Source organism: Pichia kudriavzevii, chromosome 1 (genome assembly GCF_003054445.1).
Source record: "Pichia kudriavzevii chromosome 1, complete sequence".
NCBI lineage: Eukaryota > Fungi > Ascomycota > Pichiomycetes > Pichiales > Pichiaceae > Pichia > Pichia kudriavzevii.
The window spans coordinates 1737991-1752722 of NC_042506.1; the positions used below are offsets into that span (position 1 = coordinate 1737991).

At 37.6% G+C, this 14732-nt stretch overlaps 6 protein-coding genes across 6 annotated transcripts; 2 read left to right on the forward strand and 4 right to left on the reverse strand.

The window, feature by feature from the left end:
* Window positions 1–39: 39 nt before the first annotated feature.
* Window positions 40–2844, forward strand: C5L36_0A07910 (uncharacterized protein; the record flags this gene model as incomplete). The annotated part of the gene is made up of 1 exon (XM_029463808.1): window positions 40–2844. One exon carries the CDS (start codon window positions 40–42, stop codon window positions 2842–2844), a length of 2805 nt encoding a protein of 934 aa, XP_029319668.1.
* A 90-nt stretch (window positions 2845–2934) lies between these two features.
* On the reverse strand, window positions 2935–3879 carry C5L36_0A07920 (uncharacterized protein; the record flags this gene model as incomplete). Its single annotated transcript, XM_029463809.1, has 1 exon — window positions 2935–3879. One exon carries the CDS (start codon window positions 3877–3879, stop codon window positions 2935–2937), a length of 945 nt encoding a protein of 314 aa, XP_029319669.1.
* Window positions 3880–4798: 919 nt separating this feature from the next.
* C5L36_0A07930 (uncharacterized protein) lies at window positions 4799–6148 on the forward strand (the record flags this gene model as incomplete). The annotated part of the gene is made up of 1 exon (XM_029463810.1): window positions 4799–6148. The coding sequence occupies one exon, from the start codon at window positions 4799–4801 to the stop codon at window positions 6146–6148; it is 1350 nt and encodes a 449-aa protein (XP_029319670.1).
* A 319-nt stretch (window positions 6149–6467) lies between these two features.
* On the reverse strand, window positions 6468–8801 carry C5L36_0A07940 (uncharacterized protein; the record flags this gene model as incomplete). The annotated part of the gene is made up of 1 exon (XM_029463811.1): window positions 6468–8801. The coding sequence occupies one exon, from the start codon at window positions 8799–8801 to the stop codon at window positions 6468–6470; it is 2334 nt and encodes a 777-aa protein (XP_029319671.1).
* A 233-nt stretch (window positions 8802–9034) lies between these two features.
* Window positions 9035–12001, reverse strand: C5L36_0A07950 (uncharacterized protein; the record flags this gene model as incomplete). The annotated part of the gene is made up of 1 exon (XM_029463812.1): window positions 9035–12001. One exon carries the CDS (start codon window positions 11999–12001, stop codon window positions 9035–9037), a length of 2967 nt encoding a protein of 988 aa, XP_029319672.1.
* Window positions 12002–12247: 246 nt separating this feature from the next.
* On the reverse strand, window positions 12248–14617 carry C5L36_0A07960 (uncharacterized protein; the record flags this gene model as incomplete). The annotated part of the gene is made up of 1 exon (XM_029463813.1): window positions 12248–14617. The coding sequence occupies one exon, from the start codon at window positions 14615–14617 to the stop codon at window positions 12248–12250; it is 2370 nt and encodes a 789-aa protein (XP_029319673.1).
* Window positions 14618–14732: the final 115 nt, after the last annotated feature.

Sequence of the window (14732 nt, forward strand, 5' to 3'; positions counted from 1 at the left end):
TAACAGTATTCATTATTAGATTCCAACCTACATCCTAGTATGCCGAAATCTAGAAGGTCCAAATTACCCCTTTTTGACATCAGAGTGAATTCTGTGGATAAGGATACGGTTGTTCTCAAAGGTCCAGCGACAGATGCAGCTCCAACGTTGTTGGCTGGTACAATTGCGTTGTCTGTTACTGAACCATTGCATGTAAAAAAAATGAAACTAAAAGTTTATGCAACTTTGAGTTATCGTTGGGATGAAAAAGTGCAGAATCAGAAGGGTCACACATATACAAGACCTTTTACATTCAGTAAAATGGTCTATTGTTTTGATTGGGACCAAATAAATTTGGAGAGATTTTTACATACGCACGATCCGTTGTATTCACAGTTCTCAAGGACAACATCATCGAACAGTTTAGAGAATATAAAGAATGGTGTGGGATTCACTACAGGGACTCTGACTCGGTCAAATCGCAGTTCAGGAACAAATCTGAAGAGGATGGAATCGACTACCACTTTAAATTCTATAGGTTCGTCTAGCTCAATACCAGGATTGCTATCATCAAGTACTAATGGTGATATCAAGTCCCACAAATCGTTGACCAATTTGTCATCACTGAATTTATCCTCATTTACGCCATATTCTCATAGCTCTTCAACAGATCCAGTGATTTTGCAACCAGGAAATTACGAGTTCCCATTCCAGTGTTTCCTTGACGGAACTATACCCGAAAGTATAATCGGTCACCCATGCTGTGATTTGGTTTATAGGTTGCAATGTACGATTGAACGTGGCAGGTTTTCGACTCCTATAATAACTAGGAAATTGTTACATGTTGTCAGAACAATGTCTCCAGATAATGCGGAACTTTCAGAAACGGTTGCTGTTGACAACACTTGGCCGGGGAAAATTGATTATTCCTTGAGCTCTCCCACGAAAGCTGTTGCTATTGGTTCATCAATTCAGGTGCATATGAATATGCAACCACTAACTAAGGGATTAAAATTAGGATCCATCAAGGTGAAACTAGTTGAACTTGGGACTTTTTCTACTATTCATAGGCAGCATTCGGATGAGAGGGCTTTGACAACTAAACATATCCCTCGAGTCACTCTTAACAAAGATGGAATTGACCTATGGTCTGAAGATGCTCTATCAGATGAAGAGGGTGTATTTTTCAGATCCCATAATCTTGTATTATCGCATGATAGATGGGAGGCTACAACGACTATTCAGCTTCCACCTTCCTTGGAGTCGATGACGCAAGATTTAGATATCTTGAATATGTGCAAAGTTAGACATAAGCTGAAGTTTTCTATTGCATTGATCAATCCGGACGGCCATGTTAGTGAACTACGTGCTACTTTACCTATAACGTTATTTATTAGTCCATTTGTGCCAGTGAGGGTGAAGAGAATCGACCAGTACGATGATCCATTTTTCTCAAGTGGGTACGAAGATGTGACAATCCATACTTCTGATGAAACCATTCTATTCCAGCACGAAGACGTTACTGCTAATATTATGCATCAATTGTATGAAGTACAGCCTCACCATAATCATGTTAATGATGTGGAAGATGTCGAAGGCGTAGTTCCAACACCTAATATCAACACACAAGATTTAATGGCACCACCCAACTATGATGATCGGGTATTTGATAGAATGTTCTATGCGTCAAATGCTGGAGCAGAGGAAATAGGACCGGGATCCACCATCACAAACCTTCAAAACGAGGTCCATGAAGAGGCGGTTAGCGACACAGAGGATGTAGAGGACAATACATTAACCGAGCTGAATCCATTTTCAAGTAGGCCGAGAAAGCATAAAAAACCTGTTTTCAGTATAGCAGATGATGATGATGGTGATTCAGTAATAACGAATCAATTTGATCAACAAAGTAAATCTTCTTCATCCAAAAATGAATCCATTTCAAATTCCGCTCTAGATTCACGTCCTGTTATTAGTGGACCTTCGTTTAATTCGGGGGAAAAGATGCCCATCAACCATCTACCCATAAATAATACACTGATGACACCTGGTGTCTTAACACCAGTTCAACATTTATCCAGAGCAACATCATTTTCCAATGAACATCCGTTCTATACACCAGTCGTACCTGGTTCAATGAATTCAATTGATGATAACATGTTGAACGAAATGAAGAAACCACCACCATACGATGTTGCTGTTCATTCAATTGCTACCGTTTCGGACTTGACTCCTATGTATCCATCGTCCGAATCGGACTTGAGAGGTAATTTGCACATTTTAGATTCAAGATTGCAAAACATTAGAAAATCAAGAATAGAAGGTCATGGATCACCAAATATTCATTCACACTCTGCGGCGTCACTGCCATATACAAAGAGAAACAGTTACGGACACTCAATAATAGCTAATAGCCATTCACAGAACGTAACACCGTCATTGTCAAGGAATATCTCATCATCATCACTATCATCCAGACGGCATGGAGAGGTGCACCATTTACCAACTCTACAGATGGGTACGATATCAAGATTTGATGTGGGATCTCCTAGTAGAAGCTTAGTGACGACACCAGGTTCCGAATTGAATCAAAACATTTACAGGGGGAAGCCTGGAAGCTCTGAGAATGATGAATATTTCACCACGCCCGAGATCTCTATCAACATGCACGATGTAAACAAGGTATTGTCATCTCCCAAGGCAGCACATGTAAGTGACCATAATACAGTTGGTTATGCACAGAGTCCAGTTAAGAACTTGAGAAAGAAGGCCGAGAAGGAGAAGGAGAAACCTGGGGCCCTTACAGCAATTTCTAGGAAGAGTAGCGGGCTATTTATGAGTCTGAAACCATCAACACATAAGTAGAGGGTTTATAGTAGCATATATATTATTCAGTCATTGTAAATGTTTTTTCTTAGAAAAAAAAGTGTCTATTTATAAATCTCTAATGTTAAATTAGTTAAATGTGGGAGATGGCTGAGTATTGATCGTTATAGTTGTATTTGAATACCATATGTACAATGAGACGCTTAGTGCAAGCACCGAAACAAAACCCAATTTGAAAATTATGTATAGAGGGAGGTATATGCAAATGCCAAAGAATATGTTGAATAGGTGAAAGAAAAAGGCAAATAAGAAGTTTGCTGTTGAATGCGTAGCTAAAATTTCATTATTTGAACTGCCTATGATAATCCCATGATTATCAAGAGGAGACGTTGTTGAGTGTTTGCTTTTCGTAACTTTACTATCTGATCTATTTGATGTTGAGTTAGTCGTTAAATTTTGGTTCAATGAGTTGGTATTTTGATTTTGGGAAATAAGGGCTAGTGCATTTGAATGCAAAGATTCATTGTTCATTGATAAATCGAGCAATTTATCATCAACAATCAAAGAGGTTGGTCTCGTTTTGGAATTCATACTGTACAAGGAGGAATCCGAGAAAACCCTCTTGAAATTGTCCTTTGAATGTTGATACGCTGCAAAGTCAAATGTCTTACGATGTTCTGATTTTCTTCCAGAGGAAGGTAAATTTCGTCTCTTGACTTGAATAACGTCGCCTGAATGATCTAGTGAATTTCTAAGAGAATGATCCATGTGTTGAGCATGCAAAGAAGGAGAACTTTGATTCCCTAGATTGAAAATTGCCCTTCTTTGAGGCGGAGAATAATGTGTTTGGAATTCGTCTCCATCATGGGGAGACAGATCAAAGGACACCGAATGAATCATCCTTGAGGGAGAATGGTCAAGAGACGATACTGGAGAAATCATACCACGTTCGTGATGGCCACCCTTGTGTCCCCTAGAGGAAAGTGAACTATTGGTATTATGCCTATCAGATTTGGAGAGTTTCCGCTTTATCTTGACGCTGTTTTTCCTGATGATTTCTATTGGGCCTGCCATTCTATTCTTTTGAAGAAGCAAGGATAGTCAATGAAATGACCGGGACTGTGGAACTGACAAATGTGTCAAAAATAATAATAATAATAACGGGAAATAAAGAAAAAAAGAGGGGGGGGGGGGGGGTAGGATGTAGGATCTTCAACAGGGTGCTGGGCTGAAACAGAGACTATAAACAGATTCTCTACCAACTTGAAGAAATAACCGTCTATACTGTCCGATGATTTCAAATGAATGGTTACCGTTTACTCGTTTGTTTAGAATTTCTAAAGTTTCAAATGACACTACAATGCCATTCTTACCCGAGCCTATTTTATTTCACCCTATTTTACCTCTTTTGTTTTGTTTGCGTTTTCTCTATTCTTCAGAGAGCGTGTCCCGAGACCGAAATGAGCTGCAATTATCCCATCCCAGCTACTCCCTTCCCCTATTGGGAAACTGAACCCTGTAAACGAAATTTCCCGCATTTCAATACCGACGCGTTGTGTTGTGTCCAGTTGCGACGCGTCGGCCGGTAATTCAACTAGTTTTTGCAAATTTTTTTTTTCTTTTTTTTTCTTTTTTTCTTTTTCTTTTTTTCCTTTTTTCCTTTTTCCTTTTTTCTTATTCCTTTTTTCTTATTCCTTTTTCCTCTTTAGTTTTAGTTTTTCTTTTCATCCCCGCCAGCACTCCCCTAGTATTACCCAATATGGAAGTGATTGATTTTTCAACATGAATATGCTACCATTTTCCTCTTCCACGGATCCGCTGAGCCTTCGCTTTTAAAATGTTTTCCCCACTGGGAGAAACATTTGCCCTAAAATTGCCACCAGTCACCTGGACGGGCTCATCGTTTACAAGGGATGTTTTCCTTTGTGTTGTCTTTTAAAACCACTGTAGTTTGGGAGCCTCTTCTTCTGAAACACAGGAAAGCCTTGTGGTGATGGATTCAACAACTTTTGCCAACGGTAATTACAAAAGTTACTCACAGATCGACACTTCTTCTCTATATCCCGCCTCCAATACCACTTCCAGCAATCCGAATGTCGATATCTGGAACAACTTAACACACTCCCAGCTTCAGAATGAACTCTCCAATACTAGAACCGCCACTTCTGCCGCTAACAGCACCCTCTCAAATTCTGCTTCTCATTATGATACGGCAACTTCATTCCCAACCTCCTTGCCAGGATCGAATACCAATACAGGTAAGAGTAAACTATCCAACGTCGAAATGGATCCGCTATCTTTTCAGATGTTGCAATTGTCGACAAAAGATCCTTCCTCATCATTGTCAAATGCGAACACTCCTTCAATGATCCAAAATTCTTACTTCTCCAACTCAAATATCGGGTTCAATCGCCAATTTAATGATACAGAGAAAGAGAACAACAACTCTAAATCTATTAACGCCGTCTCAAACCAAAGAACTAATTTACATCCTCATAATAATACAAACTGGCCCAATAGTAACACTTATACTAGTTATCTATTACAACAACAACAGCAACATCAGGCTCAAGGGCAAGCTCAGGAACCCCTCACGAATCATCACGTCCAAGCTGCGCAAAATTATCAACATTTTAATTATAAGTCTAAGCCAACCTCTCAACCCCCATCATATAATAACCCAACTCAATCACAATTTTTGAGTAATCAACTGAACTATTTTAATACTAATACCAATTCTAACACCAACAATGTTACTTCACCTAACCACAATAATCACCAGTTTACAAGTAGTTTTGATCCTAGAAATCTGAAAAAAACAATAACTCATGAACCATTAACTGCTGAAGATGAACAGTTTGATAATGAAAGTTATAGAACTAAATTGCAATTGAAAGACATCATTATTTCTAAATTGGAATCTGAATTAGAGAAGATGAAGGAATTCCATGATACTGTTTTGAAAACAAAAGGAAATACACAAGGTGATTTCGAGGTACCTAAAAATTATGAAGAACTATATCACAAGTTAGTCGATAAAATTCAATCAACTGAGGCAGAATTAAACGATACAAAACTAAGACTAGAATCGTTAGTTACTGCTATTTCAATGAATCCTAATCCGACCAATTATAAAAATGGTAGATATGATGAGCAAGAAGTCTCTCATAAGATTATTTCAAAGTTGAAATTACTCTCCGAAGAAAACGAAGAATTATCTAGAATGCTAAGTTATGGGAAATCAAAGGAAAAAGATATAGAAATAGCATTATTAAGAAAACAAAATAATGATTTATTAGAGAAAGTCTCCAAATTAGAAGCAAAATTAAATGATACCAAGTAACAGAGCTTGTTACCTCTTGCAGGTAATAGAGTTTCTTGTTCGTTCATTGATTAGTTAATTTACTTTCATCTAAATAAAACACCATTTACTATTCAGTTTTTCTTTCTATCTCCCTTTCAGCCACAACTTCTTTGTTTCGCCTCTCGTTCTGGCTATTAAAATGCACCAGCTGCTTCGTGTTTACTAACATATCTTTGCTTATTTTGAATTATTTACTTTTTTTACTTATTGTTCTTTTAGTCACCTAACCTTATTTTAATAATACGCTAATTATTTCAAACTGAAGTATATATCTATTTTTAAGCAATATATACACCATTTAAACATCAATTCGTTGATACACGTAAACATAACCACATGTTTCTAACTCTTTTAAATTTTCACTGCTTGCAAGAACAACTTTTTCGTCGTTAAATAAAACCCAATGGGAAGCACCATCAATCATTTTCTTTATAAATGCAACATAGTGCCCTGAATGTACAGAACTTCCCTTATGGCATATAACCCCAACTATTTCATAATCATAACTTCCTTTCTCTGCCTCTAATTTTTTACTGATGTCTACTTTAACTTCCAGCTCTGGCAATACCCCATCATCTTCTGGATGAGTAAATAACCATTCTACAGCTGCTTCCATATTGCCATCGTTCAAAACCAGCGCTTTAACACTTAATTTTTCATCGAATCCCATTACTGTGAGATTAGCTAATTTTTCCTTATCCACATTTTCTAACGGTCCTTTCGAGCTTAGATTGTCACATTGAAGAGTGAATGGCTTGTCGATGTCACTATCTTCCATATGTGAGAATAGCCAATTCATTGCAGCCTCTGCATCATTGTTACCCGTAGCATATAGCGCATGTTTAGCACGATTCTCGGTGAAGCCCACCTCGAGCAATTTTGACATCGCATCCTCATCAAATTTAAACTCTTGTGCGGAATCTTCTTCCGGCAATTCAATTTCATCGGCAAGTAAACCTTCTGATTTGAACGGTTCAAGACAAATTTTTTCCTCAAGAGTCAAAGGGACACTAACTTTAGAAGGAGTCCAATTCTCGAGAACAATACGCTGCGGATTCAGCACAAGATATCTGGGAGTTGTCTTAAAAGATGTTTTCTTTGTAGCGGGTTGTTTGCATTTACACATTGGACATTCATACTCAAACAGTTCAGGAGAATTCCAAAAAGATATGCTATTGGTAATTGTAGTTGGCTGGTATACCTTCTCACCATCTTTCTTTGCTTTCAATTGCTTGATTGAAATCGGAATACTTATATTATCTGTTACTTCTTTTTTAATCCTAACACCTTTACAATTGGTACATTTTATTTTATCCTCTAACACCAATTTCAAGGAATTGGTAGGAGATTCGTCAATTTGACCAGTCAATCTCTCCTTCTCAATCTTGTCTATTAGGTACGTCCAAAACTCAAAGGCATCCTGTTGCAACATCGTGCTGAATTCTGGATGTCCTTGGCCTATAAGCGACTTAAATCCAGAAGGTTTAATCCCGCGTTGATATTTAACTACCTCCGTAGTACTCTCGTCTGGCACGGAATATCTTCCGCTGTGCAGACCATCACCAACTTTGAAAAGCTGCGTCTCCAAATCCTCATATGGTTTTAAATTACCTAGTATTTTATCAAGTGGCATCCCGTCAGGATTGAAGAATGCCTCCCGAAATGACCCCAGACTGAATAACACTTGTAAGCATGATGCCATATAGCACGAATTACCCAAATTTTTAAATCCAGTAAGTCCTTCACCGAAGACGGGCTTTATCTCACCATTTGCATCTCCTGAAATCTTGAAATCCCATTGGACATTTTGTTCTATTTGTAGTTCGGTTAATGATTTCTCTGTTCTAACAAAGTTGGTGATATCAATTCCATATGTTTTTAATAATACAGCTAGGTTTGGAACTTTAACTTCATCATCACACTCATAGCAATAGCAGTCTGCAATATCTGTGGACAGAGATCCCAATTTAACGGCAACACAATGATCGGGGTGTGATTTTTGATGTTTCATAGCATGTGAATGTCCTGAAACTCCTCCAAATTGTGCTCTACCACATCCCAAGTTACCACAATGTAAACATATCCATAAGTTTTCCTTTAGTTCACAATCATTACATTTCTTCAATTGCAAATTCGGTATTGTTGATTGATTAATTGAAATAGAATGCCTACATGGCTTGATTTCCTGTTCCCATGCTTTAATTTCCTCCTTCTTCTCTGAAGACGTAAAATGAATCAAGGCATCTGCAGCTTGTGAAACTTTCACTGGCAGTTGACTATTTGGATATTCAATAGTCGTATCTGTGTTTTGCAAATAAATTGCACATTTGGTATCAAATAATTCATCTTCAGCCTTTTCCTTTATTTCTAATTTCATGATCTTATGCGGCTGCTGCTCTCCCTTTTGAACTTTTTTGATCTTTTTGTAGTTAAGAAATACCCGGTGATCATAGAATTCCCCATGCATGCTGGTATAATTGTGTTCACCTCTTGAAAATGCTTGATGGCATGTCATACAGATGTCTAATCCTGGTGAATCAAAGGCTGTATCAAATGAAAACATACAATCATCTTTAAAAACTCTATCTGAAGGATGAGGGACTATAATTGAATCAAGATTGATGTCTTCCATTATTGTTTCTTGCCAGAGATTTTTCTTATCTTGGAGTGGCAAAAGAAAAGGGCTGCCAAGCAATATCAAAAAGAAAAAATAAAAAAAAAAACTGAAAAATTCATTTGAAGATTCGCAAAATATTTTAAGTATAGAAGGCTCAGCACCTAGTCTTTCTCTCTGCTATAGTACAATAGTTTTATGATACTTGTATCATATAGTTACAGAATAGAGTGGATTGATTAATCTATATTTTACAACATTGACAAGTCGTCATCACTTGTATTTTCAGCCAACAGTACGTCGCCACTACTATCTTTTGCTGAATAGAATGGAGGATTATTATGTGATTTGTCTTCGACACTAGTGATGCCAGATTTACGGTATTCTGTTGTTATATCAACCATACTTGCAGAAAAACAACTTTTAGCCTCAGTAGCATAGTCGTCGGCTTCTATTTCAATAAAAGTATTATGCGATCCTAATGGTATTTCATTGCACCTGTCACCTCCTTCATTCCCCTCAAATTCTCTGCTTGGAGTCAAAATTGTAAGGTCAACATTATATTCCCCCACTTGTTCGGATATACACTTTCCAGGTCCATTTATCTCATATATGTTATCATTTCCACTATTTTTTGCAGGCAATATATTTTGAGGTTTAGTCTGTAGGTTAGACTCAAGGTTGTCTATTCCACGTAAAAATGTACTATCGTCATCAAATGGGTCGTCTGAGGTTAAATCAATTTTTTCCTGTGTGTGTGTTTGTGCAATTTCTTTATCATCTCCATGTTGCTTTCTCTTTAATCCTAAGAGTACATGTTTTATTTCTGAGTCATCCTCAAAAGAAAAATCAGTCTCCGAGGTAACCGGTCCTGCAGGTACTTCCTGCAACCTTGTGACCTGATCCATAAAACTCGGTCCTCTTAAAACAGCATTATTATTCTTTTTCAAATGTTTTCTCCCGAATGTATCATTGTTACCCAGCGTACTTACTAGTTTAGATGAATTAGTAGATTTCTTATCGGAAACTTCTGATGCGGGGGTTACCTCGAAATGACGCTGATCAGCTTTATCTTTAGCCTTTGCGTCGTTAAGAAACTTTGTGAAGCTTAACTCGCTAGAAATATCTGCATCGTCATCGGTAAGGTTTAGGAATGATTCGTTTAGTTGGCCTATATTGGCTGTATTAGCATTGTTCAGAACACGGTACGTTTCTGGATCGTCGGGTGTTTGGGCTTTGTCAATTATGCCAGTGTTACCAATCTTATTATTCAGTGGGATCACTATACTATGATTGCGTTGAAAAAGTCTTCCTTCTACTTGACCGAGCTTAAGCTTTTTACTGGGTGATGTACCCACAGAGCGGTCCTCCAAATTGTGTTTAGAAGCATTGAATATATTCAAAACTGGGAGCGATTTATTTAGTATTGTTATAGGAGATTTGTCAGTTTTGCTATAGTAGTCCAAAGTTGCCTTTTGTGGAGTTACATTCTTAGTTTTAGAAAGTTTTTTATCAGTGCTCCCTGGTGTTTTATTAGCTTTATAATATCTGATAATTTCAATTCCGTTGCAATGGCTTTTAAGGAGCTGTTCGGGTAGCCACACATGCTCAATTTTATCTTGAATCTCATTGAAATTTTCATCTAAACGAAAATCAGGCAAATTCAAAAGTTTTTTGAATATTTTTCTAGGATAGTATTTCACTTGGTAAAAGGTAGCTTCTTGAGATGAAAACTTTACAACTTTTGTAGCTTTGATAAAAACCGAAGAGGTTTCTAGACCTAGTTTTTCCTTATTAAGAATAGCTCTCCAAACAAACGAGCCACCCAAGTAATCTGAAACATATTCCATGCCTTCTAGATTGCTTTTGTTTGACTTTGTTAGAGTGAAAATAGCATTATACTTGATTCTTTCAAACCAATGGTAATAATCACTGTTAAAATTTTCGATTTGTGGCCCAGAGACATAATCTGTAAACTCCATAACATGCTCGGGGTACGTGGAATTGTTCCCACATTTAACGTATATTCGGCTTCCATGTACTGATTTTACTGACAATGGTTGGGGTAGTTCCGGAAGGCTAATAGCAACAGGCAAAGAACCTTGTAATTCTAACATATTAGTGTCAGTGTGCCTATGTTTAAATATCATCGGTGCAAAGTGAGGATAATAATGAGACGCAAATATGTAGTCTTTTGGCAGTGTAATGTTCGAAGCTGTGACTCGTCCAAAATATAGTCTTCCATGATCTTTTATACTTTGTTTCAACTTTTCTTGATAGTCCTTTAAAAGCCTTTTTCGTTGTTCATATCCATAAGGAAGTTTTCCCTGTATATAATCCAGCTTGTTTTTGCTTACATATATATTTCTCAGTTCATGCACAGGATCAAAATCTTTGACCTCAATAGTAGCTAACGCCCAAGCTTTCTTGATTCCCATAGATGAAATTCCTTTTGAAAAATCATCACCTTGACAACATGCAATGAACATAATTTTGTGAGTATCTAAATTAATCTCGTTAAGCATTTTCATGGTCACTGGAGTAACCATATATTCTAGATTAAGTCGTTCAGTGGATCTCCCAGATGCTGGTTTGTCTTCCTTGTACCGTGAGTAGTTTCGGAGAATAGTTTTGGCTCCATATGCAAAACTATCTGCATCATTCGAGATAATAGCATCAATAATGCCAGCATCGTTTAGTCTGGCCAATTCGATTTCACCATCACCCGGTGCTACAATATAGCTCACGTTCCATGCTTCGAGTAATTTCATGACAGCTTCAACACATTTTCCCTTAGTTATATGCTGATTGGATCTCACATAGTCCAGCCCTTCTCTATATTTTTTTTCAAAGATTAGTGAACTATGTTCTTCTTCCACTCTACTCCATCGCATTTTTTCGTTCTTCAGTTTTCCATCAAAAACGATAACAAAATTAATTGGTAGGCCAGTCAAAGTTTTGAGTTTACTCGATATACCGGCAACAATGAGCGCTATCACATGCTCATTTTCCGACAACGATGTTATACCTCTACTTTGTTCTAGCCCTCCCTCCACAGAACAACCATGCTCAAATATCCACTGGAAAATGTCTATTCCAACATTTAGGAATCGTTGATTTTTATGATAGAATTCATACGCATAATCTCTAAAAGTAACTCGATGTTTATTCAGATCTATTTTTTTCGACACTTCATTCCAAAATCCATCTATTGTCATATTACTCTAAGAGTAGAAATGTGTGTTAAGTTTTATGTGTCCTACGACCCACATTTCAAGTACCAACCAGATTTTGGTAGAGTTGTTGAATATATAAGCGGACAAAGTTTTACAGAAATGTAAACATTGGCGAGGGGCTCAACCGAGAAGCATTATTAAATTCGTTGTTCTCTAATCTATTTACTAAGTGATTTTATGATTCTACTATTTATGTATTTACATCCATATATACAAGATATTCAATCATCACATGACTTCGCTGATGACTTTAGCAGCTTCCTTGTAACTTTCTAGAAGCTTTTCACATTTTTCTCTTTCTTGAATTAGAGTTTCATCTTCATACAACAAATCATCAAATAGGGACTCTTTATACAACTTCTGGACCAATTGATTTTGAACGGTGTCTTTAGTGAAATTGACAAGTAAACACATAATTGCCTTCGGAACTTGGTCTCTGATAGTTTCCCTAACAATTGAAAAATAAGAGGCAATTAATCTACGGATCAATTCACACTCAAGTTGCTCTCTTTCCGACAGTTGCTCTTCATTGAGATGGAATTGCTCTATTTGTGTTTGAAGTGAAACTTGCGGCTCCACATGAAACTGCAATTCACTGCTTTCAGTCTCAGTTGGGTAGCTAAAAGGTGTCATACTTGTCTCCTTATGTGGTGCTTCTTCTTTCTTGCCAAAGAAATAATTGAGGAAATTTTCCTTCTCTGGTTTAGAATCAGTAGGAGCTGGAGTAGCATTTTCAGTGTCTTTCAGTTCGCTCAGTATTGTCGATTCAGACCTGTGGTGGTGCTTTTCCTTTGGCTCTTTTTCAAGCAAAACATTTCCATTTGGTTGATGAGCAACAGCGGCAGATGCGGCCGCTTTGGCTATCTTTGACCCATCTTCGTGATGAGCTGGACGTGTGGATTCTTCCCTTTTAACGTGTTTTTCTTGTTCCTTTTGTTTCTGCCTTTCTTCCGCCACCATGGCCATTGCCTGCGCAGCACCAACAAAGTTTGGATGATTGGTATTAATATAGGCACGATTGATTTCAATTAGACTTTCAACATATTTAGTTGTTGGGCCTAGTCTCTCCCTCAATAGTTCAGAAACAACCTCAATCAGTTTGGCATGCAACTTAGGGTATCTGGATAGTTCTTGGTTACCACAGTTATGACAGATCTTCATCAATTCTTCGTAAACCAATTCAACACATCTATGTGATGGTCCTTCGAGTAATTGGATCTGAGGTTTCACCAATAAGTCAAAAGCTAACTCAGGAACAAACAAGGAGGCTCTTGGACCAGTTGAATTTCTGATCGCAGTTCTAATATCGGTGACAGTTAAATTATGTAGAGGATTGATAGAGTTCATAGAGTTTCCCAAAACTTCATTGTAAATATAGTAGATTCTGGCACCACCACACAACTCCTTGGTTGAAATTTCACTGGAATTACCCTCAATAGAATTAATGAAATTATTTGCAAACTTATTCATCAGTTGCAAAATCAAGCCTCCTCTATTTTCTTTAGAAACGACATTTAGATTACCATAAGAAGCTAGCTCTTGCTCTGTTTGTCCCATTAGAGTGTTCAACTTTGCCTTAATATCCGGTAGCCTTTCTCTAATGTGATTCATTAATGTTTTGTTCAACGTCTTTGCCAAGTATTCGGTACCACATCTAGAAGCGACACTTCTATAAGCAGGATGACTATTGAAAAATTCCATTTCTGCAGCCAAAGACTCTTCCAAGGATTTTCTAGTCATAATATCTTGTTGTGATCTGTTCACAACACCAATAAATCCCAATTTTAACGGATAAACTTTACCAGTTAAAATATCCAAGGCATTTGTGCCGTGATCCATCAAGTCCAATTTGGACAAGATTCCAATGGTTCTCTTACCCTGCGGATCAACTTGTCTTGCCAACTTTAATGCTTCTGAGTTAACCAAATCCTGGTTTGCAGGAGTGACGGCTAGAATAATCGAGTTTGGTTTCGAAATGTACTCTAATAGCAAATTCTTGATTTGTCTTTCAATGTCAACTGGCTGGTCCGCAATAGGAATTTTTGTCAAACCAGGTAAATCCACAAGGGTAAGGTTTAACACGTTTGGTGAGTAGATTTTCAAGTTTATTGGGATTCTACTGACACCTTTATTCTTACCAGCAATTCTAGAGGTTTCATTCTCAATTTCTTTTCTAATGTTATCAAAATTATAGAATCTTTTACCTGGAATATGCAAGAATTCCCCCCACTCTGCAATCGGTGCAGAGGTGGAGGTGTTCTCCAACTGCGATGAAGAGCTTGTCTGATTTTTCAAATGCTGTTCTAGCGTCATCTCGTTAGGATCATTCGTTTCATCTGAAACATAATCTGTCCTAGACAAAAGTGGATCATCGCCCGTGATGTGAATAAGTTGCAAGACTAAGGGTCTTCTTGTGACAATGCCCGTGCCTCTTGGCAAGAAATCTTTGCCCACGATGTTCTCCAGGACCGATGACTTACCTGCCGATTGGGAGCCAATCACAGTCAATAATGGCAAGTCGAGATCAGTCAAAGAGGTATTGGTGACGATATCTTGGAGCTTATTCACCACTGGTATTAGTTCGTGTAGAGATGCCATGTTGTTTTTAAAAAGACAGACTGCAGAAGGAAAGAATAGCCAAGTGTTTCTCCTGAAATGGTTTGGGGAATTGGTTGCTCCTTTCGGGGTCTCCAAGACAGCTTTTAGAGAGACA